At 42.3% G+C, this 27,393-nt stretch overlaps 2 protein-coding genes across 2 annotated transcripts; one reads left to right on the top strand and one right to left on the bottom strand.

The window, feature by feature from the left end:
• The first annotated feature begins 115 nt into the window (after nucleotides 1–115).
• On the top strand, nucleotides 116–7,035 carry LOC100842213 (nucleolin). The gene is made up of 10 exons (XM_010240520.3): nucleotides 116–832; nucleotides 4,552–4,641; nucleotides 4,724–4,960; nucleotides 5,063–5,284; nucleotides 5,375–5,684; nucleotides 5,778–6,109; nucleotides 6,186–6,248; nucleotides 6,326–6,385; nucleotides 6,471–6,583; nucleotides 6,667–7,035. Exons 1-10 carry the CDS (start codon nucleotides 305–307, stop codon nucleotides 6,782–6,784), a joined length of 2,073 nt encoding a protein of 690 aa, XP_010238822.1. The 5' UTR covers nucleotides 116–304; the 3' UTR covers nucleotides 6,785–7,035.
• Nucleotides 7,036–9,053: 2,018 nt separating this feature from the next.
• Nucleotides 9,054–25,793, bottom strand: LOC100822694 (tetratricopeptide repeat protein 27 homolog). Its single transcript, XM_003560203.4, has 21 exons — nucleotides 25,352–25,793; nucleotides 24,224–24,374; nucleotides 22,791–23,101; nucleotides 22,297–22,378; nucleotides 21,649–21,958; nucleotides 19,713–19,771; nucleotides 19,437–19,526; nucleotides 17,838–17,929; nucleotides 17,655–17,753; nucleotides 17,496–17,573; nucleotides 16,465–16,549; nucleotides 16,307–16,365; nucleotides 16,157–16,226; nucleotides 15,335–15,426; nucleotides 14,746–14,808; nucleotides 14,609–14,675; nucleotides 13,089–13,304; nucleotides 12,890–13,009; nucleotides 10,573–10,725; nucleotides 10,126–10,219; nucleotides 9,054–9,467 (listed from the first exon to the last, which is right to left on the bottom strand). The coding sequence occupies exons 1-20, from the start codon at nucleotides 25,732–25,734 to the stop codon at nucleotides 10,130–10,132; spliced, it is 2,670 nt and encodes an 889-aa protein (XP_003560251.1). The 5' UTR covers nucleotides 25,735–25,793; the 3' UTR covers nucleotides 9,054–9,467; nucleotides 10,126–10,129.
• Between the last annotated feature and the right edge of the window lie 1,600 nt (nucleotides 25,794–27,393).

Genomic DNA, 27,393 nt, shown 5'->3' with positions numbered 1-27,393 from the left:
TGTGCCCCGCGCACGCCGGCTGACACCACTGGAAGCGGGCCCCGCCGCATATTGTTGGGCGGCCTGCGGAAGCGAAACCCTCCTCCCTTCCCTTGGCCTCGCCTTGGTTTATTGAACACGGGTTCCTTCCGTTCTTTCCCCCTTTTGGCCGCCGCGTGAGAGCCTTCCCGCACCGTACATCGGCCTCCTACTACTCGCATCGCATCTCATCGCGGAGCAGCAAACTAGGGAGCACTACTGCTGCTGCCAGCCAAATCCAAGCGGAGACCGCCGCCGCGACGAAACCCTAGACTAGCCGCCGGCGATGGGCGACCCGCCGCCGGCCCCGCGCCGGCCGCTCTTCGACCTCAACGTCGCCGTGGACGAGTTCGAGGAGGAGTTCGAGGAGGAGCCCCAGGAGATGGAGCAGGTGGTCGAGGTGCGGGAAGTAGTGGAGGAGGAAGAGGAGGAGGTGGAGGAAGAGGAGCCGCAGGAGATGATCATGGAGGAGGACGAGGAGGAGGCAGAGGCCGCCGCCGAGGCGGCGCAGGAGGAGGAGGAAGACGCTATCGTGGAGAAGGAAGTCGTGGAGGAGGCGGGGATGATGGCGGAAGCAGGGGAGGATGAGGGCAGGAGGAAGAAGAGGAAGGAGTACGAGGTGTTCGTGTTTGGACTGCCGCCGGAAGCCGTGGAGGAGAACGTCGCGGGTGCGCTCGCTGAGGCCGGCGAGGTCGAGGAGGTCCGCCTCGTCCGGGATCCGGCGGAACCGCAGCTCAATAAGGGGTTCGCCTTCGTGCGCTTCGCTGAGGTCTGGCAGGCGCGATGGGCTGCCGACGACCTCCGCACTGCTAAGGTATTGCTGATCTCTTCTGTATCCTCTAGATTCTCATCGATTGCTCTGTGAATCGGCAGAAACTGGTCAGGTTGGGGAAGTAGTCGAGGTTGGCCCTAAATTAACTGTATCTGAAGCATTGCCTTGTTGTTTCCGATGTGAATTGGAAGTTATTTGAAAAAGGTTGAATTTTTAGTGGGGGGATTCTTGTACACTCTCCCGATCACTCTGATTTTGTAAGGCTTAAGGGACTACAGATAGACCTCAGACTTGGAAATCAAATAAACTGGGTTCTAAGTGATACCTTTGAGTGAACTTATAGTATCTGGTTGGCTCATGTCTGTGTTAAACTTGTAGAAAGATATGGTATCTGGAAATGTTTTGTTTGGCACTAGTAAGTTGTAGTGGTAATGGCATATAAATCAATCGTTTTACTTGCCAAATTTTGAGCAGTCCCGTGCCAGGCTCAGCATATTGATTGATGCATCTGGTAAAGTCTAGTCAACAGTATAAGATTTTGAGGGGAAAAAAGCAGTATAAGATTTTATCTTTACACTCTCAAGTTGAATGGGTTCTTAAACATAAGCTAAGATGCGGTGCTCCTAGTTGTGTCTGTCATCTTTAAAATCTTCAGTTGTCTTTCTTTGTAGATCAAGTGTTTCCTTGTAGTTGTAGAGATCCAAGCTGATGGTGTTCATTTTTGTTACCTAGTTTATCCTCTGACACCAGAAGTATCTAACACTGTATTGATACAGTTACCTGGTGAAAGGAAACTGAATCAAATAAGAATATGGCAGGATATTGATTTTAATCAATGTTCTAAAATTTTGCATCCTGTAATTATCATGTGGGTAACCGGCCCAATTATGTGGCCTAACTGGCAATTATACCTAACAGATAGGAGCCCCCATTACTTGATGTAGTAGTAGATCATTGTTTTTGGTAACCTGATTTTGATATTTATTATGTATCCATTGTGCTCCTCCTTGGTAGAGATTTTTATTGCTCTCAACTGGATAACAGCTCAGTCCTGAGCACTCTTTTGTCATATATTATTCATTTCAAGTTAGCAGTGATTGTAGAAAATGGATGGGGATACTTTGGCACAATCCTCGTTAATTGTTCTACTTCAAGGATTCAGTTCTAGCCCAGATGTCCTCATTCAGCACCTTTTTAAATTCCCATGTTGACTTTGTCGTACCTGCATTTAATTTTTTTTTATTATGACTACTCATGTAACCATGTCTCTTGTAGTATATTAAGTTCAAGGTAAAAGTACTTGTAGAAAATTGAATGCACGACATGCACAAATCCTGGTTAATTGTTCTACTTCTGGGATCCAATTCTAGTGCAGATGTTCTAAGCATCAGTTTAGATTCACAAGTCCAAGTTGCTGCACTATCATTTCATATATGACTAGTCTGGTAAACTAGTGAATGTGGTATAAGAGCTGAAAGTAGAGCTGAGCACACCTCTTTTTGATGTGGAAAAGCCAGCAGCAGTGTAACTGCGGCATCGCAGACTACGGTCGGCAACTACAGCCCAGATGCAATCCATAGACGGTGGCGGCTGGAGTCTCTCTGCAACTCAGACAGCAGCGGCTAGCCAGCTAGCCGAGTTCTTAATCCAGGACATCAGAGTCTGTAGTTAGTAAGAACAGTCTGTTAGAGATTGAATCAGAGTCTGTATCTCAGACACGTCAGAACTGTCTAGGTTTCGTTTCTCGCTGCATTGTGTGTCATTTTGTATTAGAAGGAGACGGGAGTCTCATCCATCATGGCATCCATCCTTAAATTTCAAACATCCACCATGGCCTTTGTTGTGGAGAAGAGTAATGGAGGATGCTCCGTGACTCGATTCAGTTGCTTTATCCTATCTCAGAGAGAGCTTCACCAGCTCCTTGATCCTTGTGCAGTGCTTGAGACAGCTGGAGGTTTTCCAGTGAGATCAAGGCAGTTGCCATGTTCAAATATAGTTCTGACCATGATGGTACAGGCTTTCGGGAGTTTGCAAAGCTCACGCATCTACAGAGGCTGCTGTGAATATGGTATCGAGTTACTACCCATGTCAATATCAGAAGTGACAAAGTTGGCGGCCACAGGCATGTAGTAAATGTGCATGGTAGCGGAAGTGCAAGCCAGTGTTGGTAGAGGAACGAGGCAGTACAACAGGAAGTCCATGGATGATGCAACTGAGCGAAGAATTGACGGTGGTTTGTCCAGCACATGAAGTGATGCTCCTATGTACACAATAAATAACTGATACAGGGATTGTGAAGTCAGTGAAGGAAATGGTTACCATAATTTGTAAAAGAAGTGCAAGCACATGCATGTACGGGGCTTGCTTGTGTACATGAAGCATACATACCTGTGATGAAGCATGTGGAGCAAGTACGTGCAAGGATCGGGAACTTATGTGGTTTGATTTCGTTCATGGGACTGGAGCGAGGACATGAGTTCCTTGGGGGCACAAACACAATGGGATCCACGGCTGTGGCAAGCGTAGCACTGAAAGAAATTAGGGCAGCAGTGGTGGAGCTAGTCCACAGACAACGCCTGTGCACAGAGGCCCAAGCCCATGAGTATTGTTGGTGGCAAGGGAAAGGTGCACGGCCTTGTAAGGAAGATGACCGAAGAGTTGCTGCCAGAAAACTTTGGCACAGGCCCGTGGTGCAGGTGCGGTTCTTCTGCCCCTGCGTTAGGGGGCACTGCCATTCATGGTACCAGATGCTCTCATGCAAGCCTGAGTCAGCAGTCAAAAGACAAATGGCAGGAGGACTCAGATTAATTCTTTTCACCACAAAAGTAATGTAAGATGTTTACGTCCTGCGCCTTTTCCAATTTGGGAAGACGAAACTATTGAGGGTGAGTTCATGTTGGACACAAATATCTTGTGCTAAGTAGAGGGGTCTGACATAAATTCATTCTGTACACCAGTTATTCATGCAACCCAATTCAGATTTTTGGGAAATCTACATATGTGGATGCTATGTCAAAACCATTGTCTGCAAAGTGTAACATTTGACACATCCACGTTGAATAAAGGAAGGCTGAAACAGTTTTTCTACATCCATACGCAGAGTGCCCACGTAGAAGAAAGGACAGAAGAGAAGTCTTAATTTGTGGGCGATGGTTGGATATAAAATCAAGAATGGCTCGGAGCACACGGATTTGGAAAGAGACGTCATGATCTGTTTCTCCTTGCCACTTCCAAAAAGTGAGCATGTCACGAGCAAGGGAACTGGTGCATCATATCACGCCATACTGCCAGCCAGGCTCTCAGCAATCTTCCAAAGTGCCATCCTATTCTAGTATCATGTGGGTCCAGAGTCGCACGTATTGCTGACAGGCTTTAAAGGACATCATCGTTGGTTACCATACCACCAAACAGCTTGGGGACAATTGACTCATCTGAGAGGGGTGCAATGTTCTGGACAAGGACCAGAAGTATCTCAAGGTCGCAACAACCGGCATGCATTCTGTGGGATGGTGGCAGGAGATGTTCTGTAACTCGGACAGCATGAGTTAGCAGACTTCGTAGTCCAGGAGAATCAGTTGGTTGAGTCAAAGTTAGTAAGAATAGCATTTTAGAGGTTTAGTAATTAAAGGGGTATAGCCCAGGTAGGAATACGAGCATGCATGGCAATTATTCTGAGATCCATATATGTTGAACGCAACAATTATTTTTCACTGCCTAATAGAACAATACATCAATATTAATGACTAATTGTGTTTTTTCAGATCAAGGGGAAAGCTTGTGGAATATGCAAGAACAATGATAATGAGACCCTTCATCTGCGTAATATATGCTTCGATTGGTCAAAAGATGATGTATGCTTACTTCCTTATTTGACACTAACGTGTATCGTAAGCACCTTGCTGGTTTTACTAATGGTTCATCTCTTATATGCAGTTAGCTGAGAATCTGAAAACATTTGAGTTGGAAAACCTTGAAGATATCAATTTAATTGAGCATCCGGACAGAAAGGGAAAAAATAGAGGCTATGCATTTCTTGACTTCAGTTCACATGTGGATGCTGTGGCTGGATTTCTTAAACTACAGAAAAGAGATTTATATCTTGGTACTGATATTAAAGCACAAATATCATTCTCAAACACTATTTCACAAGATGATAAGGTTATGGAGAAGGTACAGCCACAATTGGGGCAGCTTTGCGTTTATTGAATCTGTTATTCAAGGTATTGCGTTATTTTGCCATTTGACACCTGTTATTTTCATTACGCAATGCAGGTAAAATCTGTTTTCTTGGATGGCTTACCACCTCATTGGGATGAAGATGACGTGAGGGAAAAGTTCGGAAAGTTTGGTGAAATTGATAATATACAACTTGCAAGAAATATGTTTACAGCAAAACGTAAAGATTTTGGTTTCATCAGCTTTACTACAAGACAAGCAGCTATAGACTGCATTGATATGGTCAATAAAGGCCGTTTTGGTGAAGGTAGTGGAAAGGTAACCATTTAGGCTTTTTGATCTTGAGGTGGCTTCTGTTTTTGGTTTATTTGCTTCAGCTATGAGTAACTTCTACTTCGACATTTTCAGGTTCGCATGAAGGCTACTTTACAAAGACCAAAACCTACTTTCAAAAAGCCTTCATGGCAAGGAGATACTCACATGTTGGGTGTCAGAAGAGGATTTATTGGCAAAAGTCATGGTGATAGAGAACCCTACCCTAACAGATTTAGACATTTAGGTCACGAAAGGCGTGCCTATTCAAATAATTTTGCCCATGGTAACTACCGTCACCAACCAATGGTTGGTAGGTCGCCACCTATGGCGGTTGATGATGGAGAAAGGCCTGTTTCTCTGCGAGAATACAGATCTTACTACAGAAGAGATTCTGCAGTACCTGGTTGGTTTCCTTTGATCTTTACCAATTGAATTTGTTTCTCTTTTTTTTCTTCCCAAGATAACTAAAGGTTTAATTTTTGATGCTTGGTTGAAGACCACAGCCATAAATATGGAAGGGCACATCCAGGTACCAGAATTAGGGAGGGATATGATGAAAGTCGATATGCTAGCAAATATCCAAAACATAAGCATGCAGCATATGAAGCATCCATGCAAAGAGATGAATACAGGAGTAAATATGGACATTCATACCTGGAAAGGGCACACAGCGAATCTTGCCCAGAATGCATTCGAGGTGATCATAACTCCAGTGCTTATCAGAATGGTCGGTACTCCAGTGGTGACAAAGCTGGTCACCGTTATCAGTGCCAGAATGGTGAAGAATTTTCTGCAACCAGTGGACCTCCGAAGGCTTTCTATAAGACAGTAAGCGCCTGGTTACCATCTTTTCTGGGTTTTTCCGCATCTTGATGTTAATTGGGGGTTGATTCTGCTTCTCTAGGACCATGAGCCCACGCCTTCAACGTCTCAAGGAGCATCTCAGCGCAAGGAAACCTATCGTGAGGTGGTTTGTACTTTTTTGTCTACAGATTTGCTTTGCTGCATGTTGGTGCTAACTATCAGAAAACTTCTGTTTCCCAGGACCCTCAGTCGATGCCTTCAAGTCCTCCTGTTATGTGTGATTGTAGCGAATGCTACAAGGTAACCACAGGAGCACATTCGGTCATGATATTTTTTATGCATTGCATCTTTGATTCTGATTTATATGTTTTTTATTTTTCTTTAGGAGCAGAAGGCAGCAGCGCCTCCAAGCTCTCAAAGCGCGGTCACTAGAACTCATTCTAATCCTCAAGTCCCCCCTCATCGTCGGATTGCTAAACCTTATCATGACCAGCGGAGGTACGTCTCTGTGCTCACATATTCCCAACTACTTGCTCCCCTCAAATGCTTGGGCCGTAATTGCATCTGGTCTTTTCCAACAGCTTTGTGCCTGATGAGTATGAGGTGGAGTACACAATCAGGGAACGGAGAGGCCGGTATTTATCTGCAAGAGACGGGCACAGTACTCACCCCAGGAAATACTCTAGGCAAGGAAGATAGAGTCCCAAAGTTCTCACAAGATAGAAGTGCTCCTGTAGTTCGCTTGTGTTATATACTAGAATTTGGTTTAGAGCATTAAACCTGTGCATGGTTGGCGTACCTTCTCAATCGAACAACAGTAGTATGGCATTCTGAGTTATGACATTTGTATGTTAACTCATAACCTTTTTACCTTTTTTTCCCCGCCTACTACTGCATCTTATAGCTGCGATGACTCTCATAAATAGAAAATCCAAGACTTTGTGACTCGACTTGCCTTGTATGGCCTGCATCATGTTTTTGCCGCTAGGTCGCATTAATATCGACAAAGAATACGGTCAGTGTTATCTATCTCGACTCTCCACGCCATCGTCTCTGCTGGAGACGCGGGTCTTAGAACCGCAAAACTATCAAGCCGGTTCAGGAGGTCGGGTGGTATGTGGTAGCCTTGGCCCCGGCAAGCATCCGGAGGTTAGCTTCGGTAATCATGCGGTCGATGCGGCGGTAGTAACATCATTGCTCTTGTCAGCGGGCTATGATGTGAGGACTAGCAGCTCCGTGACGTCTCCAAGAAACGGCAGCTTGTCACAGACTCACAGCGAGCCATCGTTCATAGCCATTTGCTAACTTCCAGCCTTTCCCAGATTTTTTTCTGTTGATGCAGGAAACCCAAATGAAATTGGTGGCGAGAAATGAAGATGCTACCTCCGTATCACAACCTTTCGTAAGCTTACAGTTTCCGATGACAAACACTGATCATTGATCAAAGCATCCTGGGAAGGGTGAAAGAGTAAAATGCATTCGCGGTTAACTGCATATCTGGATTGTAACTTTATCTAAGTTGTTATCTGAGATCCAAAACTGAATCGAGATGTGCTACCTGTTAAGAAGCATGGCTCGTTGACTGCAGACCGTTAGCGGTTGCAAAAGAACCGCATACCTCGTACCGGTATGCGGTTGTGCCTCATCGGAACCGACCATTGTTAGGATGGTCAAGGTGGTGATTGTATCCCCAATCCATCAATGATCAAACCCAAGTTTGACATCATGTGTCATTTCAGGCAAATTATCTTTGCAGTGGTAGCACAAAACCTTGCTCAGATGCTAGCTTGTCGGTGGGGAAACACGGCAAGATGGAAGCATAGCAGCTACAGGCATATCTACCACCTCCGGAAGGACCCGGCAAGGGCTTGGGTTGGTTTGGGGCATCCTTGTGATGATGATGACATGGACCTCTTCTACAAGGCGACAAGAATCACGATCGGAGACGGGAAAATTGCGAGGTTCTGGCACTCCCCTTGGATTGGAGGGCGCAAGCCCAAGGACATCGCTCCTTCCATCTTTGCAATCTCTGGATTAGCAACATCAATATTTCTGAGGGTCTCACAGTGCAGCATCTCATTGAATTCTTCGATCTATGGGGAAGATTGCAGGGTGTGCCCCTGCAGGAAAATGTTCTGGATGTCATCACTTGGAGTCTCTGTGCCTTTAGGGTTTATTCGGCGACATCGGCATATAGAGCTCAGTTTGAAGGAACTGCCGATTCAGTTGTGAAGGCTTCTATTTGGAAGAATTGGGCGCCGTCAAAGTGCGATTTTTTTGCATGGCTCGTTGTTCAGAATCGGGTTTGGACGGCCGACCGGCTTCAGCGGCGAGGATGGCCTAACTGCACCCTTTGTCAGCTTTGCAAGAGGGAGCAAGAATTGTGGCTCATTTTTTTTCTTCAAATGTCGTTGCTCGTTCAATGTTTGGCGAATGATCAAAGATTGGTTGGGTCTCATTCATATCGATTTGCTTCACAGCTCAAGCTTTAATTTGCTCAAGGATTGGTGGTGCTCCGTTATCAAAATTCAAGGGAACCGACGAAAAGGCATGACCAATTTGGTGATGCTTATTTCTTGGAAGATTTGGAATGAAATAAACGCGAAGGTGTTCCGAAAGATCTTCTCTATGCCTACGGTCGTCGCAAGTAAAATTAAAAGGAAGGCCTCTACTTCGAGGGTTGCAGGTGCGATTCATTTGAGACCTTTCTTACCACGAGAGTAGTCTTGTTCATGTTCCAATTTGGCTAGATTTTGTTTTGTTGTTCTTTTGTAACACTCTTTCTTAATCAATATGATGAGGCAAAGATTTCGCCTCCGTTTCAAAAATAAAATAAAATTCTACCACCTCCGGCACACCGCCCCCTAGCTTGGAAGATTATTTCTGGGCACGGTCGGAGGTAAATGAGGTATCCACTTCAACCTTTTGTGAAAAGAAACAAAGGTAAGCCTAATGAGGGCACTGGTAATTTTAGGTATCATAAACTATATTGATTGTTCCAAACTTCTCTATTTCAAAATTTCAGAACAAGAAAAAATAATCGCCGAACAAACCATAAGAGAAAAATACAAAATGCCGTACACCCCAATTCGCCACGACTTAACCACAGCTAGGAGTTAAACTTGATTACAACAAGATTCCATGACCAGAACTAGGAGTTAAACTTGAGCACAGCTCTCATCACTCATCAGACAAATAACTTGAGCTTTAAGTTACACAGGTATAACACATAACCAGCCATTTCGCTTTCCTGACAAATGATGTGTGCCGTATTTTGAGAGGCAAGACCTCTTCCTTGTTGACAAGGTTTACCAAGATTACGCCATCCAGATGGCCTCAGGGTTGTCATTCTGATGAGGTGTCCACGATTCACAAGTGAGATCTACAAGCAAGATAAAATGAATCACTAATTGGATTATATCATATATGCATTTACAAAAGAAAAAGATGAGACATCTACCCATTATAACATCCACGGCAATGCTAGGCACGGCATCAACACTAAGCTTTTAGCGGCCGGTGCTAGCTCACTTACTGTTCAGCCACAAAAGGTAAAATGAAAAGAATATTTGCTAAGGATTACAACAAAAGTTGCTAAGCGATTAATTTTGGACAGAGGGGTGGAACACATACTTTAGCACCTAATTTAGACGCTACTCCATGTGGATGCTCAACCAGGCAGTTGACCAGTAACAGTTGATGCCAATTACAGGCAGCAAGGACTATGCATCACCTACTTAGCTGATTTATAAATTAATATGGGTTATTGGATGAGCAGCAAGAACTCAGCCATTGCACAGCGAGGAACCTCCTAATTGCGCTTTCTGATTGCTCTTTCCCCATATTTCTAACGGATTATGTCAAACTATGCATTGGCAAAAAAAAAACATTGTTGGCAAAACAGTCACATGCTGCCCAGGCTCTGGGACCTCTTCCCCCTCCCCACAAAGTCTTAGGACCAGATACTTCCAATTTTCAACACCTCAAGAACAAAATAAGAAAGGAAAAGAACACAGGGAGAAAAAAAAACTCAAACTTACTTCGCTAAGTTTTTGCAGCACCAATCAGATCCTTTAGTTCAACAAGGCAGTCATCGAGTGCTTGATACTCCTCTGTACCTGAGAAGTCCGTTGCCTACATAAGGAAGATCAGTTCCTAAATGAGTTGTCTGGAGGACATGAAAAAGAGGGATAACAAACAGATTGCTCATTTCCATATTTCATTACTGGTGCAAGGCTCAAATTAACATATTATAGTAATCCATATATTAACTCCTGAAAGCAAGAGAAATAGGTAGCACATTATAAGCGGGATAGTTTTTCTTTTCATCATGTTATTCTTCTATTATAGACAATTGCTGGTATTATGGTATTCCAAATGTCCATCAGTCCATGAACCCAAATCTCTGGTTGGTTAAACTCAGCATCATTATTCATCATTCGAGAATTAAGGATGGTGATGGGTGCATGCAAGAAAAACTCAGGCACCTGTTTCAAGGAGCTTTTGAGATGCATCTCGGCTGATAATAATTCTCGTCTGCTTCCAGTCAAGGAAGAAATTTCCATGTACACCTTGCAAAGTTGGAGAGAAGCTTGAGCATACTTTGTGAATTTCTTCTGGTCGTTCCACAATCCTGAACCCTGTGAGGACAACAGTCACTAATAAGATGGCATGATAAGAAAAGGAGGAATAGAACATACAATACACAGGGCTGCGTAAGTATAGACATTATTGGATTCAACAAGAAACAAAAGTCAGTACTTCTTAGAATATTCTTAGAATAGAATGAAATTCTCAGATACATGCTAATGAAGTATAATAAACCATTGTATCCAGAGTCAAAGAATTTAACAAGAAAGATATAGGGGGATAGTTGCCTAATATCCCCCACTACAAAGTTGTGCCTAACCTGAAAGGAATTAGATGCACATTTGTTACTGTAAAGGTGCACAATTTTTGAATGCATTGCAAAGAGGCAAAATGAGGTTTTCGATCACTCCCAACTTCCCAAAAGATGCCGCAAATGCCCTGCATCATTTCTATTTTCTCCTTCTCCATAACCAGCGTACCATCTTCCTTTTTCACTCTACCCCTCGGTCTCACACCATGCTAGCACTCAAGTCCACTCAATCAGAAGTGTAGTCAACAACCATGCTGGCCTTCACATGGCCATGTGCCCTGCCGTACTTCAACAGCTCCAACCCAAGCAGCAACCACCACGATCTGAGGGATAAGTTCCCTACAGTTGCACGATACAGCATCGAACATGGAACACCTCACCGACAAACTCCAAGGGCTACTTGGCAGGTCACACCACATCGACCAGGGTGGTTCCCAAGACAGTCAGCTGTCAGCCATAACTAGGAGACAGCTTATTGCTGCTGCTCTGGTCCTGAATTAGTTGTACGACTAAAACCCCGATCTGTAGAGTCCACACACATGCTGAGATGCGGCACTAGCCTTTGGCCTTTTTGACCAGGACATGATTGGCCAACCAGTCAGGGTGTTTTACTTCCTGAATGAATCCTACCACCAAGAGCCTCAGTCTCTTCCCAAATAGCCTCTTTCCAGTCGGGTGTAACCGGCCAGAGTTTCTGCTCGGGCATGAGCATGATGCACAACTTGTACTCAGCGATTTCCTGAGGGATGCCCATCATATCTAAGGGTTGCTAGGCGAGTTTGCTCGGAGAAAAGTGATGAGCTCCAACTCCTGCCTCTCATCCAAAGTTGTGCCGATCCGAGTGATTTGCAGATCGGTTGGGTTCGCCGTGGCTTGCCATGGATGCCTTGGGCCTTGAGTGTTGTTTGACACCCGAAAATCCCACGACCATCATGACCGACAAAGAGGTAGGTGTCGAAGTCTGTGGCATAACCGGTACAGTCACTCCGACAAGATCAATGCGGCCCCCTGGTGGGTGCTAACTGTCGATAGTGTTTTCTACACAGCTCATATGATCGTGCAAAGGATAATGTAGAGCCAGTAGAGATGAGGTTCGGAGCCTAAAAGAATATCGTCAAAGATAATGGAGACAATGATTTTACAGTTTTACCCAGGTTCAAGCTGCAGGGGATCGGTAATTGCCCCTAGTCGTCAAAGATAATGGAGACAATGATCTTGAATTGTTGCTGAGAAGTGTTTACAAGGGTTACAAGAGATGGATTGGATCTACAAGCTAGATCTCGTGCGCGATGAATCGGCTTCTGTGACGTGACTCGATTTGGTTTTTCGGGCAGGGGCCTCCGAGTCCTTATATAGGGGCACATTCTTATTCAACATTCTTCTATCACCAATATGATACTATCTGGCCGTGCTCACAAACTAGGGTAAATCTCATAGATACATTAAGATCCCTGATTTCCTGCATAATCAATCCTTATCTCCTCTGAGTACCTACCTAGCACGACTAAATGTGGATCGACGGAGGACCTAGGTACTAATAGATTGATATGGCCATCGTAAAGACTTACGGTATACCTTGAAGTTTCACACAACTCACTGACAGGAATATCTTGGGCATTTCAATGAACCAAACACACTCTTTTTTTATTGGTGCTAAGTAACTATCACACCTGTGATGTTTTAACTCTATTGTCCAACTTCTGGTTTTTTTTTTAACTTACTTAAGTAAAAACATGCGATTTGCAGTATCTGTGCCCTCTGTTGTGCACTGTCTCCGGCCGCCTAAGTGCGCTACTTGACAGAGTTAGTATGTAACATGATAATTAATACAGAATTTTAATATAGTGAACTTAAAGAGAGAGAAAATAGTATATGTCTATTCAGTGTGAGCATGGTTTATGCACCTGGAGGGATCGAACTTGCTTCAACAATGCTTCAGAACATGCCATGAGGTTTCCCTTGTTTTTATGCCATCTTGCATATAATCCCCATATCTCTGCATTGCTAGCCCCACTTCGTACAATCTACAAACATAGCAATCAGATAAAGGGCAAATCGATGTGGGAATTTAAGAATAATAGCTAACCCACGGAGCTTATGAACCTGCTGAAGGATATCACCAATTATATCTAATAATTGATTCGATCGCCTGGTCTCTTTGCTTGCATCATCTGAAGTGTTGCTTGCAGATTCAGCTTCTTGCGGATCAAAAAGATGTGTGCCTTGTTCATCAAGAGCTGCCATCGCCTTCTCCAATAAATCAACATTGAAGCGTTTGTTTAAGGACAAATTTAAAACCATTTTGACAGCTTCAAGTGTCTGCACAAAACAATATGCATTACTTTACATCATTTTACACAATCAGAAACACTTTAGCTGCCATATACGCCTAAGATATGCAAATGAGAACATCAATTTATAGGACATTGAGGGTTAAAAAATCTACTCCATACTGTGGTAGACTATTAACAAATTTGGTAATATATGGAAATTTATGGTTAAAATGCATGAGTAGTACCATTTGTAAATCGCAGTACACTGAATGAGTAAAAGGAAGAAGAAAACCATCAGTACAAATCTGTAATTATGCTAAAACAAGTCAAACTACCAAATGAAAAGAGAAGAGGCTTGCAGAAAAACGGTTTCGACTTCTCCCAGTGGTTGGGATGGTTTTTGTTTTCTTTTACTATCTCTCTGTAATTACCTATTCATGATACTAACCTCTTTAAATATATGTTGCTAACAGCAGGGCTCTCTCCAGCTCTCTTTCCTTAGGACAAAAAGATGGATGAATACAGGGAGTAGTGGTGCAAACGAGTCGAGTTTGAGCGAGCTAGCTCATATTATAAAACGAGCGAGCTCAATCTAATTCAAGCCAAAGGTCAAGCCGCAGAGTTGGCTTATACTCGGCTTGTGATGGTCTGAGTCGATCTCGAGCCACTTTCGAGTTACATGAAAATTTGGAAAAGTTATGGTTCACTCCGTACATAACATAAATATTTCTCAGCTATTTAGGCAGTAACACAGTTCAACAACAAAACTCAACTTTCAAAGGTAGTTTAGGTTCATAACACAACTATGGGTTATGGCTGGATGACATTGTAGACTGTACGCTGATGACGTGAGTAAATTAGGCAGTGATCGTGTGATTGCATAAATTGTGCCAATATGTTTGCCTTTCCATACATGTGTTTCCATTGTAAAACACTAACAAAATTTTCAAGTCACGTATAGCCTATTAAAAGTAAAAGTAACAAATTTATTTCATTCCAAAAACGAGTAACATATGATTGTAATTTTCACTCTATTATAAAATTAACATAACCTATTATGTTAATTCGAGCTATACCGAGTCAAATTCGAGCGAGCTAGCTTTGGCTCAGACTCAACTCATTTTTCAACCGAGCTACAAAATGAGCTCATACTCAGCTCATTTATTTTCGAGTCGATCTTGAGTTGAGCCTCGAGGTGTTTTTTTTTTTTGCACTCCGAACAGGGAGATATGATCCCGAATGGGAAGTATGCCGGTGGACCGATGGGAGTGAAGTAGTGAAAAGCTTAAAAGTTTAAATCCAGCTTTAACTGAGAAATCTAGAAGTCTTTGACATGAATACATATCTTACCAGTTGAATATTTCCTGTGTCCAAAGCAACCTTACTGTAATTTTCCCAAACTTCCCAGCTATTCCTCCTATAAATGATTTATTTCAAATCAGAAATAGTTTCCTTAATAAACTCATGGAATATGAGGTAATACACACTTGAACTTTACAGCTTCTTTGAATGCCTGGACTGCCGCTGGGCTCTTTCCCCTAATCATGTGCCTGGAAAGTTGATTATTATCAGATAAATTTATTGTTCGAAGGAAATTATATCAGACAGATGATACAAAAAAAGAACTCATATCACAAAAAAAGACATTACAATATTGCTCCCAAAATAACAGAAATACCCAGAAAAAAAAACTCAGGCCAACAAGTACACAAAACCATTAAGACTGTTCTACCCATCGCCAGAACAATTTAACCACCTGAGCAATACAGCTTGCGTAATAGTTTTGCTTTGCATGTTTGGCACAACTAAGTATACACAAGTCTATATGCAACTTTTATTACAGTTGATTATTCCTAGGCCACAATACTATTGTTTGTTCAATTAGTATAGCTGATTATTCCTTGACCTGGTGAACCAAAAAAGTGTTCAATTAAAATAAGAAATATGAACAGTGGGAGGGGAGGGAAAAGAGCTGCAACTATGAGGTGAAAGAAATGAAACACGGACACAGAACACCCAGTGAAACCATCACCATCAGAAAATATTAATGGAGGAATATATAGATGGTGAGCATACAGGCAGGCTATGTTGTTCCATGCTTCTCCGTTTTCAGGATCTATCTGCACGGCACGACTAAAAGCATCCACAGCTTTCCCAAGATCTTTATCCTGTACGAACAAAAGAAGACAACAGCTTATGTCTCTTCTAAGTAACAATTCTTTGGAAATGAGTATCAATAATGTTCGTCTAGAATGATATGAGCAAACAAATATGTCAAAATAACATGTTGCAGAGGAACTACAAAAAATGCAGACATTGTGACATGCCCAATACTCTATGCCTCCACGGTGGATAGAAGCAGTACACATCCATCTCTAAATGGGAAGAATAGTGAAACATGTTGGCAGTTGGCACAATCAACATTCAGGTTAGCACTGGCACTGCATGTACATCAACACTCAGCATGCCGATAGGCCTACATTAAAAGAACAAAAGCAGAACTTACAAGTGCAAGTTCTTTAGTACAGAATGTATAACACTATGTTAATGCCCAGTGAAACCATATCTCCATCTTTTGTGATACACTGATACCTGATATATTCATATTACGGCAGCGATGCTACAAATTCTAATTTATTTTTCTTACATTAATTTGATATATCAGCAGTTCAGAAGATACTGAATGGTTCATGCATCAGAATATACAAGGTGCCAAGATGACATGTTCTCTCTGACAAGGATAGAATATATTCTTATATGGTGACTTAATGAGTAAATACATATCCATATTGTCCTGTAGAATATATTCTTATATGGTTAAAATATTGTGTACCCATATCCTCCTGCAGTTCTTCTCAAGAACTTGCAATGCAAAATAAAATGGTTTTGAAAAGTTACCTTCCACGCAACTGTGCCATAGGCAAACCATCCATCTGGATACAAAGAATTCAATGCCAGTGCAGATTCCCTGCCCAAAGTTCGAAGTTAAGTGATTTTCAAGTAAGTGACAACTGTAAATACACAAGTTGCTCAAATTTAGTCTTTTACCAAAGAATTTTGGATGCATTGAAGTCATTCTTGTTGTATGCACTGCGAGCCAGAGAACGCTACACCAAAAGATAAGAGACTGTAAGACCAGTTCCCATGATATGAACTCATGCGCTAGTAACAAAATAAGAGGCCATGAGTAAAATAATTAAGAATACCAGTGCTCGAGCAGATTTGTTATTTGAGACTTCCAATGCTTTCCTATAATGATCTTCATTATTTGTAGCATCACCAAGTGAACACCTAAATACAAATAAAATTATTCAACGACAAACAGAAATTTCAATTAACTGCCAAATAAATAATTAATAGTGCAATTCTAACAGTAACTCCAGCCAAAAATGAAAGACTGATGTCAAGACAATGGTGCTTGTCGCAGTGCGGTCAGAAACTGCGCATATGTCACCCTGGACGCACACTTTTGTGAAATAGTATACAACAACCCTTCGATCAGTGCCTCTGCATGACCATTTATTATGCCACTCAAACGCATTGGCATGCCATGTATGCAGAACAATTTTCAGTTATATATATAATCAGATAATTCGTTTATCTAGAGACTTCGCGCTCACTGCATGCGTGCAAGATATATAGCCATGAAAGTCATAAGATACTAGCAAAGTACCTTAGCTTACTGCTTACTTAACTATGAAGTGCCAAATAAAGATGCCCCACTTTAATAAGAACTCCTGCTACATTATTGCAAGCTGACGTGAAGAACTCCAAAAGAAGAGAGATCACAAGCGTACTTGGCACATTAAAGCAATTCAATTAAAAAAGTAGAAGTACGATGTCTCATGCATCTGATATTCCTATTTCATAAAAAAATATGGGGATGGCTGTGGAACAAACACCTCTTAGCTACAAAAGTTCCCTCAAAAAATCTTGCAGAACACATTTTTCCCACTTCCTACTTATCGGATGACTGATGGATGGTGAAAAAAGTATCTGCAAAGTGCATAAAATACAGAAATGTGCGCCGTAGTAACTACTAGTGAGTAACAATAAATTATTTTTAATTTGTTTGTAGCGGAAAATCCCAAAGCAATGTGAAACGTCATAAACCTGATTTAAGCATAGCAAACTCTGGAAGAATAGATGACAAATATTAAAATACATCTACAAATCATATTAGTGAAAATAAAATGTCACTGAAATATATCCAAAATAATCTCCAAGATATACGTACCATAACCTTGGGTCACAGGGTGACACGGAGAGCCGATCATTTATTAGACTTACTGCATCAGCAATTTTACCTAATAATCTGCCAAAAAACAAAGCTTAACTCATTACAGCCGAGAATTCAACTGAAAGTAAATTACTTACTTAGAAGTGGAACACATACCGATAGCAATAGATTAGATTATCCCACAATTCGAGATCTTTGAAAACATCCAGCGCTTCTCCAATTACACCACAACTTATCAAAAGTTCACCATATTCTCTGAGTTCACAAGGAGCAAAACAAGTCACATCAGTGATTAGTTTTGCTTCAAATGCAAGAAGACTTGCGGATACCGATACATACTTCCTTAATGCAGGAAGTGTCAGCATATGGACTCCAAAAACCAATTTGGCCCTTTGTGAAGCCACAGGAAATTCTTTGCTGATATCTTCAACCTAAGGAATGCATCAAATTTGCACATTGGTAGCAGCATACAATCAAAAGAAAACAAACAGATAATTTGCCCAAACTTCTTCGAAATAAGATCCAACATTATTACGAATAACGGATAATCACCATAATGCAACTGCAGAATAAAGCAGAATTGCCTAAATATTGGTTACATCTGACGTGTTAATCCAGACAAACAGATCATATATCATTATGCTGATTAATTCGTGCACTACCTGCCTGTCAATAGCATGTTATTTTAATAATAATCTGATCTAAGAAAGAACTGGCCTAACAGTCAAGTACATGTAGAGAAAAATTTCAATGCAGTGTTTCCATCAAGACGCCATATATTTGATTCGTCCAAGCTCCACCAATGCTCACCCTTCCCACAATGACATCTCATGCAGCCGGAAGTGTTTGCAAAGCCCACCGGCACAATTGTTCATGCCAGATACTGAGGACATGTCTGAGACATTTCACGCCGATGAAGAGAAACTCTGATAGGTATGCTTTATGTGACCTGGATCACATAACACATGCAGTTCTCACACCATAACTGGCTGCAATTCCTAGACCAGCTGTTGTAGCCTCAGTTATATCCGCAATTAGCAAAGTTGCACTAGTAAAATATATATTGTAATCCTTGTTCAACAAAAGCTGCTGCATCCAAACTATCAGTTTCACACTACCAAAGGTCCCATGCTTGCAGAAAAAATTCCTCCATTGTATGGTAGGATGTCGTGAGGCTTATATTCCTTGCTCAACCGATAAGAAAGATGGCTGGGTTGGATAGGATCAGCCAGTCAAATGATTCATCTAGTTAGTTTGTTATGTGCACAAACTGAAACACCAACCAGGCAACCACCTTGGTTGTTGCAACACCAGTGACCATTAACAACTGGCTAACCTCATAGGAATGACTGCCTGATGCCTAAGCAATTTTACACAACTTTAAGCATACCTCTTAAACTTGAAGAAGCTGGCCATTGGTACTTTCCAGGTTAACAACATGCAGGTGAGGTGTAAGTATGAACTGAAGCCCTTATGGATGTGGCATGTCCTTCTCCAAGTGATTGCTAGAACTACTGACGAAAGATGTTTACCCTCATTATTTTACTAGTGTGCATAACATGATCCAACCATGCCAAAGCTAGAGGATATATGCAACGACTAAGGAACTCCTGATACATTTGTAGTTTATTTGAAAAGACACTTAGTTGTGTAATGGCCATAGTCGTTAACAAAGAATAAGCGAAGTCACACGACCAACCTAAACTGCCAACTCAAATCTTCAGTGCCATTAGTAAATGAAGAGACTGAAGACAGTCTGATAACAGTACAGCATTTTTTTTTGTCTTTTTCACAGACCAGAAGACAAATTTTAGTTATGCCAAAAAAAGGGGTAAAAAGCACAATTATATGAGAAACATGGAGAACCCCCAAATATAGCCTATAGGTCAGGATCATTGGACATTTTGAGGAAAATATTGAAGGAATCGATGCACCTACCAAATTTTCCATCATTAACAGTGCCCGCTGTTTTGTCCGACTGCGGGTGGACTCCCACCTAATACGCAAAACATCACACAAGCTCCTGACCTGAAATGTGCCAAAGCGCAGTTCTAAAATAACTAGAGTTGAGTATCAAACAACAATATACAAATATTAAGTTGAGTAACAGACCAAAATTTCCAGCAAACAGATGATACCCAAATTGGTCAAACAACCTTCCTATTTATAAGAACATGTTTCCAGAACAAAAATACAACACACTTAATATCATACCGCAAAGTAAGACTCGTCTTGAGAATCAATTGATTCTATGTATGGTGCCATCTCCCACCCTGTGTAGAAATATGATACAACTTACATATTTACTAAATTTCGATCCAACTAATTAGACAAAAAATATTATAACAAGAAATAAATAACATGGCATATTATTCACATACAGGATCAACTAAAAATTTATTCACATACAGGCCATGTAAACTGGAAAAAGAATGTCCACAAGAAATATCTTGGTAAATTATGGAAATAACAAATAAAACACTATGCGAAACTACAGAATAAATCAATTTAACCATAAAGGGGCTGCTTCTGTTCATTGAGTCATTTGTAATACTTTTATGTATGCAAAACAAACAAAATGTCATTAGGAAATGATCAGTCCTAGTTTCCATTTGTATATGTGAAAACAACCATCTAACAAACATAAACTCTACTCCCTCCAACCCATATTACTTGTCTCAAATTTGCCCAAATATGGATGTGTCTATGTTTAAAAAGCGTCTAGATACATGTAATATTGACGAGCAATATGGGTCGGAGGGAGTAGTATTCTACATCATTTTTTTGCACCCAAGAATTTAGCAAATAGTTTTGCAAATGAGCCATCTGTTTTTTCAACAGAAACAGCTGAGGAGAACCCACGACTACAAAACCATTTGAAAATAGGATTTTTGCAGACATCTTTTGACCCAGGCTGAGTTTGGCATTGAGGTGGATTATGATAATCCAGCTTTTGCCTATTTTTACGTTTGGCTAACCAACTTTTTCCTGTTTTTATGTCTATTTTCCACAGCAAATTATAAAACAAGTTCAACATAGCACAGTTCAGCAACCACAAACTGAGTCCCAATAGTAAGTACCCTATTTGAAAACAGAGACAAAAAAATTTAGCAATCTTTTATGGGGTAATATAATAAAGAAATAAGTTCATTTTACCCCCCTGAACTTATCGCGAAGTCCAAAAAACACCCTGAACTCTAAAACCGGGCATTTTAGCCCCCTGAACTTCCAAAACCGGTCACCCAAGCCCCCTCTGCCATGTATCTGGCTGTTTTGCTGTGTTGAAGGTGGGTTTGACCCGTCGACTGCCACGCTGGCAAGTCGTCCATGTATCCCCTCCCCGAGCCTGACTCCTCTCTTGCTCTTAGCACGCGGGCGGCGCCGGCACCGGCGGCCAGCAGAGATGCCGTCGTCCAAGCTGACCATGTGCTCCCTTCCTCTGGCGGCTGCTTCCAGGACTTCCCCTCCCTTTTCGCAGACCGGACCTCGCTCCTCCTCCACCACACGCCTGCCTCCTCCTCCCACGCAGCCGTCTTCTCCTCCTTGCTCTACATCCCTGCAGCTCCGCGCAGGCGGAGGAGCAGGTGCCAACCCCGCTCGCGTCCGCGGCCATCAGGGCCTGCACGGGCGCCACGGTGAGGGCCTTCACCTACACGGGCTGTTCCTGATCGATGTCGTCAAGACCCGCCTCCAGGCCGGTGCCGCCTCCAGCAGCTCGTGTCAGATCTTCCTCGAGAGGGGGAGCAGAGGGCGAGCGAGAGGGAGGAGCAGAGGGGGCTGCGCGAAAGGCAGTAGCTGTAGCGGCGCCAGAGGAGCAAAGCGGCACGCGAGAGGGAGGCGCAGAGGGGGGCACGCATGAGAGAAGGGGAGGGTGGCTCAAGAGAGAGAAGAGGAAGGAGAGGAAGAAGATGCTGGGTCAAATGGGTCAAAACCACCTTCAACACAGCAAAACAGCCTCAAACAGGCAGAGGGGGGTCGGGTGCATGGTTTTGAAAGATCAAGGGGGTTAAATACCTGGTTTCAGAGTTGAGGGTGTTTTTTGGACTTTGCGATAAGTTCAGGGGGGTAAAATGGACTTATTTCTATAATAAAATCATATCCAGCTTTAAAACATAACCAACACCCACAAGTAATGAAAATATGACCATACCAGACATTTCATCGCTCCGACTCCTCCGACTCACATGTAAACATTGTGCAAGTACAGCAGCCTGCTGGATTGCAGTTAGGGATATCTGTGTGCTTTTACATGTTGTAATTTCACTACTTGAATCATTGCCATTTTGGGCCAGCCTAGGCATTCTTAGTATATCACAAAATTCATCACTTTCACCAGGAACAGAGCTCCTCTCGTTTCTCATAGCCAGGCCATCACTCTGAGCTCCTGTAAGTTCTGTTGATTTCCCCCCTGCTGGTATAGTGGTCTTTGCAACAAGTACCATTTGGGACTTTGATTCCACCTATACAAGGGATGACTTGCTTAAAAGAAGTCAAGAATAATGATACTCTTTATGTCATGCAACAGCAAGGTGGATTATGAAATTGTAGTACCAAACTACCAATAAGTATTTAAGTGACAGATACATCATTTCTTTGTTATTTCCTAACACAAGGCCCTCAAAGAGTCATGCTAAAGGGGCATTAAGTGTTACTTATAACCCGTTCGGAAAAAGAAAGGCAAGGCATTGATTTTAAAAATATGCCTTGGATTATGAAAATGGTATTCCATCAATCTAACTCTGAAAGTTTGATGTACAAAATAGGAACAGAAAGGGCCAATAGATTCGGTATAATCTACCTGGTGTATTGTTCGAAAACCAAGAATCCCTGTGAGAGAGAGATGAATCCCGCATGCTTCTTGAGCACTATCCAGATGCAACCTATAGAAATACCATCAAAAAATTGTTTAATATTGTGCTGAAACTGGCAACAGTTTCTTATTCCCAATTTCCAGGCATCGTTAAGCATAAGGTAGGCTAAAAATCAGCAAAGTTTAGGTTTCCTATGATTGTGGCCCCTATGGCATCAACAAGAGTATCATCATTCATGGAAGACACTTCTATGGAGAACAAATCCAACCATATCCCGACAGTATCTAATAAAACTTGTTAACAGTTATTTACTCGTGCACCAACTCAACATAGACACCTTGATTGACACATGTAGTGAGATAACAGTATGCTGAGTGTCGCACATAAAAGAGATTGTGTTTTTACAATAAATAAATAAACACACAGGAAAAATATCCTATAGGGAACTTGTAAGCTCTACTATCAATATATGATTTCTTACCTTGAAGCATCAACTCGACCATATTTATACTCCACAATTCCAGCTTCTAAAAAAGCAGCAGAGACAAAAGAAGAATCTTCTCCATCACATAACAAAGGACCCCAGTAGCTAGAAACCTTTTCATGTTCACCAAAGTGGGTCAACATTTTATTCTTGTACACTTGTAATTGATCAAACAAAGAGGACGATAGCTCATCTAAAATGTTCTGCTGGGATATGGATATTCTACACAGCCACCATGACACACTCCAACAATCAGACGAGTCCAGACTCTTTATGATTGTGAACAGAAGTTCTGCAAAGACAATGTACTGCAAAACAACGAGACAGAAATTAACATGCTCAGTATCTGAGATACTGTAAGTTGAACACAAGGGTGATCCATTTTTCCTCTTAAAGTTTGAATTTTAAGCATATAGACCTGAGCATTTGTGCCCAGATTACACCTGAAATCAAAATGGTCTTGTCCAGTTGTGCCCATTACAAAATAAGGAAATCGGTACGACAGCAGCTGCTTCGTTACAAAGACACCATATATAACACCCTGAGACTCATTACACAACAAATGGGATCACTAGCTTCGACTTAACTTAATCACCTCTACAGCCAAAACAAGTTTTACAGTTTAACCTGGCATCAACATGAAATACGGCAGGATAATAAATAACTACATTTGTCCTATATACCTATATTAAGAACCAATCGCAGCGTCCAACAAAGTACCCTCAAACATAACTAAATTAGGGTTTGTTTGGGTTGTGTCCAAATTGTGCCCCACCTTTTTTTACCATGACCAGATAGTCGGTCTTTGATTGGATGATTCCCATTTTTTGGCATGCCAATGCTCCCTTTGGTACTCTAGTTCATTTTTCTTGCCAATGTTGGACAACTCATGGGTAGGCAAAACTAGGCTAAAAGCCTAAAACAGACCACCTCATTAAACTTTTCAAACCTTATGTATTAAATAATCAGCAGTTCCATTAAAAAGACAATCCAAGATGTTAAGTAACAACACCGTTAACCTCCATATATATGTAAAACCAAATATTACAATAAAATGACAAGTAATTGTAGAGGTGCCAACTTGTAAATCAGAATGTACGGTCATCTATTTAACACAGTGTCAACTTCAATTATGTGCCCCATTTGTGTCATGTGTGAAAAAATTACAAATTCATACAGGTCAAGTTGCTTCCAGAATGGTTAGTCCATACAGTGAGCGAAGATAACATTCCACACAAGCTCATAAAGAAACCTACAGCCCCTGTGTTTTGCCGAATTACAAGGTATTTCAACATCAACTGCTACAGAAATACCACAGAAAAGGTGCAGTAGATTACAAAATACAAAATGAGAAGAGAATTCAGTTCTTACAATACAGTAAATTCCAATGCATGATCAGATAAATGAGCAAGGTGCCTGAAAACAAATACCTGCAAGAGCGAGAATTTTCCATGAACATGGGACCCAAAAGAAGCTAAACGGTCAGAAGCCCATGCATCCCATTTGCCTCCAGGATCACTATTCCACCCTTCATCCAACGATGACGTCCAGAAGGGAAAGGGCGAAAACTTCCCCAAAGGCCTACAAATAGATTATAGAAAATAAATACAAATAAACTATTATCTGCATTAGCATCTTTCTAGAAATTCCAATTGAGTTTCAAAAAAACAGATAAACATTGTCTGGATATGGTGCAACAACACATTGTCTTTCACAACAGAAACATGGTGCCGACCCGCAGTAGATATAGGATTTAAGGGAACAAACATAGTATGTCAGGCAAGATTAAAAAATAAACATTTAGCTCGAATTTGTTTTATCAAATAGCAAAACAGTATCATATTTATCATCAACATGGTTGACATACACCATTATCTTACATTCAGAAGGCCGAATACATCATTCTCTTCTACATGCATCTTTGCACCTAACACCCTACACCTTCCCTTGAACAAGATGTCAAGATGTGACTCACAAAAATCCACACACAGTTAGCACAAATTATGTAGAACGACATAAACTTCACTGCATTGCCTCGTTTATACTACACTGTCCTACATCCATGATCCACTAGAACTGGCAGCTTCATCTCCTCCTGCCAACCCCAGATGTGTCTCCCGTTAAAACATGTGTATCACATGTTAAGGTTCTAAAGTGTCACTTGACAATTATTTCCATTTTCCGTGTCAACTTAAGTAAAGAACAACTTAAACCGTTGTGTATGTCTTACTTTAGTTACTCGGCACCAGCTTATTTCAGGGGGACACAAATTGGGAAGTTATGTGCCTTGAATACATCAATCAAATCTCCAACAGAACAAGGCTAGAGGACCCATAGAACAGTAGAACACGATGTCACCGTTGCATTTTGATTTAGTTGGCTTAATAGATACTCCCTCCGTCCCATATTAAGTCCACAAATGCTCCATTTTTTCTTTTAATTTTTTTCATATATTCTTACAAGCCATCTTCCGTGTGCTGAAGCCGAATTCCTAGTTATATACAAAACGATAATACTGAACGGACAAACCAGAAGGCATTTCAGCTTTCCCAACTTACCCCGTCACGTTCTGTTGCGTGAATGCGAGCAGCGCGGCCACCCCCATGGAGAGAACAATCGCGCACCTACACTCATACCCCTCGTCGGCCGTCCCTCCGCCATCCCCACGGAGGAATACCTCAGCAGCGGCAGCGAGGTCCGCATAGAACTTCGCTGGGGATCCATGTAAATCCTCGGTGGTGGCGGAGGCGTGGAGAAGATGAGGGGCAGCGGAGGCGAGCGCCGCCGCGTAGTCCCCAGCCTCGACGGCGGCGAGGACGGAGGCGGCGACGTGGCCGAGCGAGTTGGATTGAGAAGGTGAAGGGGGCGGTGGTTGCGAGGCCGGGGAAGGTAGGGTGCAGCGTAGGAGCCGAAGCTCAGCCTCCCGGATGAAGGCCGCCATGGGGTGGCCGATGGCGAGGTTTTAGGGTTTTACAAAGAAGGGGAGAAACAGGGGAGACCCCCTTTCAGAATAAAAGCACGTTTCTATGGCACTCAGATTTTCAGTGTGTAAATCAGGACTTACCTCCCGCTGTAACTGAACTTGGTTTCAATTCATAATTCATAATTTAGTCACCGTATTTTGTAATCGAGATTTACGGTATGCCCGCTGCACCCAGCCACAGTACAAGGACTTATCACAAGGGAACGATGGACCTCGTATAGATGAGAGGGACAAACACTGGAGCATGATCACACATGGAGATGATGGCAACAAGCGTGTGAGGATTGAAGATGACGCCGCGACTGGAGATTTTAGAACTTTGAAGTTACCATAATGAGATATGAAGACGTGGGCGAAATATAGAGTTTTTTACTTCATATTTTCGTGCATGTGATTATATGGTACTGCGTCACCTTTAAGTTGGGCCAGGCCCATATAATTTCCGTCCAAATAAAGGGCTAAACTTAGAGGCCGTATAAGTGGAGGAAACCAACCTACGGAGGGTTTTCGGCCTCCTTTCCCAAGGCTGGCCGCATACCCCTCTGTTCCTCTATATATGGCCCCTCTAGGTTATCGTTTAGACTCGGATTTTGTTTAGTTTAAGACTTAACTATTTGCTAATCATCGCCATAGGCACAAGTGTCAAATTGACCTTCCGTACTACGCACTTGCAGAATCCCATCAATAAAGCTTCATCCATATTCGCAATATCTTGATTGCATCTATAATTCTTGCCAATTCTTCGATTGCTTGCAGGAATTGGACCTTCATGATCAGGTTGATCTACCTCCGGCGTGGTCAATAACCTCAAAAGTTGGTGTAGCGATTGCTAAGGCGCAACGTCTCGCACGTTTGTAGTCGGATCGTCAACGTCGACCTCCACCATAATCGATAGCTACCTTCTCATCAAAAGATCAGGCACCATTACCCTATCACGGTCACTCAATGTCGGGGGAGTGACCCCGGGTAAGATCATGACAACACACAACTGCCAATTAGGCAGATGCCAGGCCGGCATATGAAAATAGGCCGGCATTCTTAAGCCGACTTCTGACACGCCGGCATACCAGAAGTAAGCCGGCATCATTACTTTGTCTTATGTGTTTACAGGACAGATAGAAGCTATCATATCCCGGCTGAAGCCGGGATATGCCAACGGTCATATCCTGGTCTTCCGGCCTAAAGTAAAGTCGTGCACTATAAATCGGGGTGCCAGCTCTCTTTAGATAGGGGTTCCAAGATTCAGTCAATAGCTAGTTCTTCTTCTTCCTCTCAACACAGCTCAAGGTGCACCATTGTAGTTCCCGTATACATCGAGTAATACAATTTAAGGCAGGAGTATGACCTTTACCTCATCTAGAGGGCTCCGAACCTAGGTAAACCACCATGTGTTCTTACATTCGTGCGTAGTTTACACTGCGCCCTCCCTCCTCCGGTTCCTCCTTCGTCCATTGGCCCTATCTTAAGCCATCCTATGGCATCTGCCGTGACACCACCACGACACTCAACTTGACGAAATATCTCATGTACTGCCACTGGTACCGTATTTTTACCATATGTGATTGCACCGTTTGTGCCAGCTCAGAGCGGATTTTTGCATTTCCCCCCCTAACGAAT

This window comes from Brachypodium distachyon, chromosome 1, assembly GCF_000005505.3.
Source record: "Brachypodium distachyon strain Bd21 chromosome 1, Brachypodium_distachyon_v3.0, whole genome shotgun sequence".
Lineage (NCBI taxonomy): Eukaryota > Viridiplantae > Streptophyta > Magnoliopsida > Poales > Poaceae > Brachypodium > Brachypodium distachyon.
Note: the sequence above shows the minus strand (reverse complement) of the source record. Positions and strands in the feature narration are given on the sequence as shown.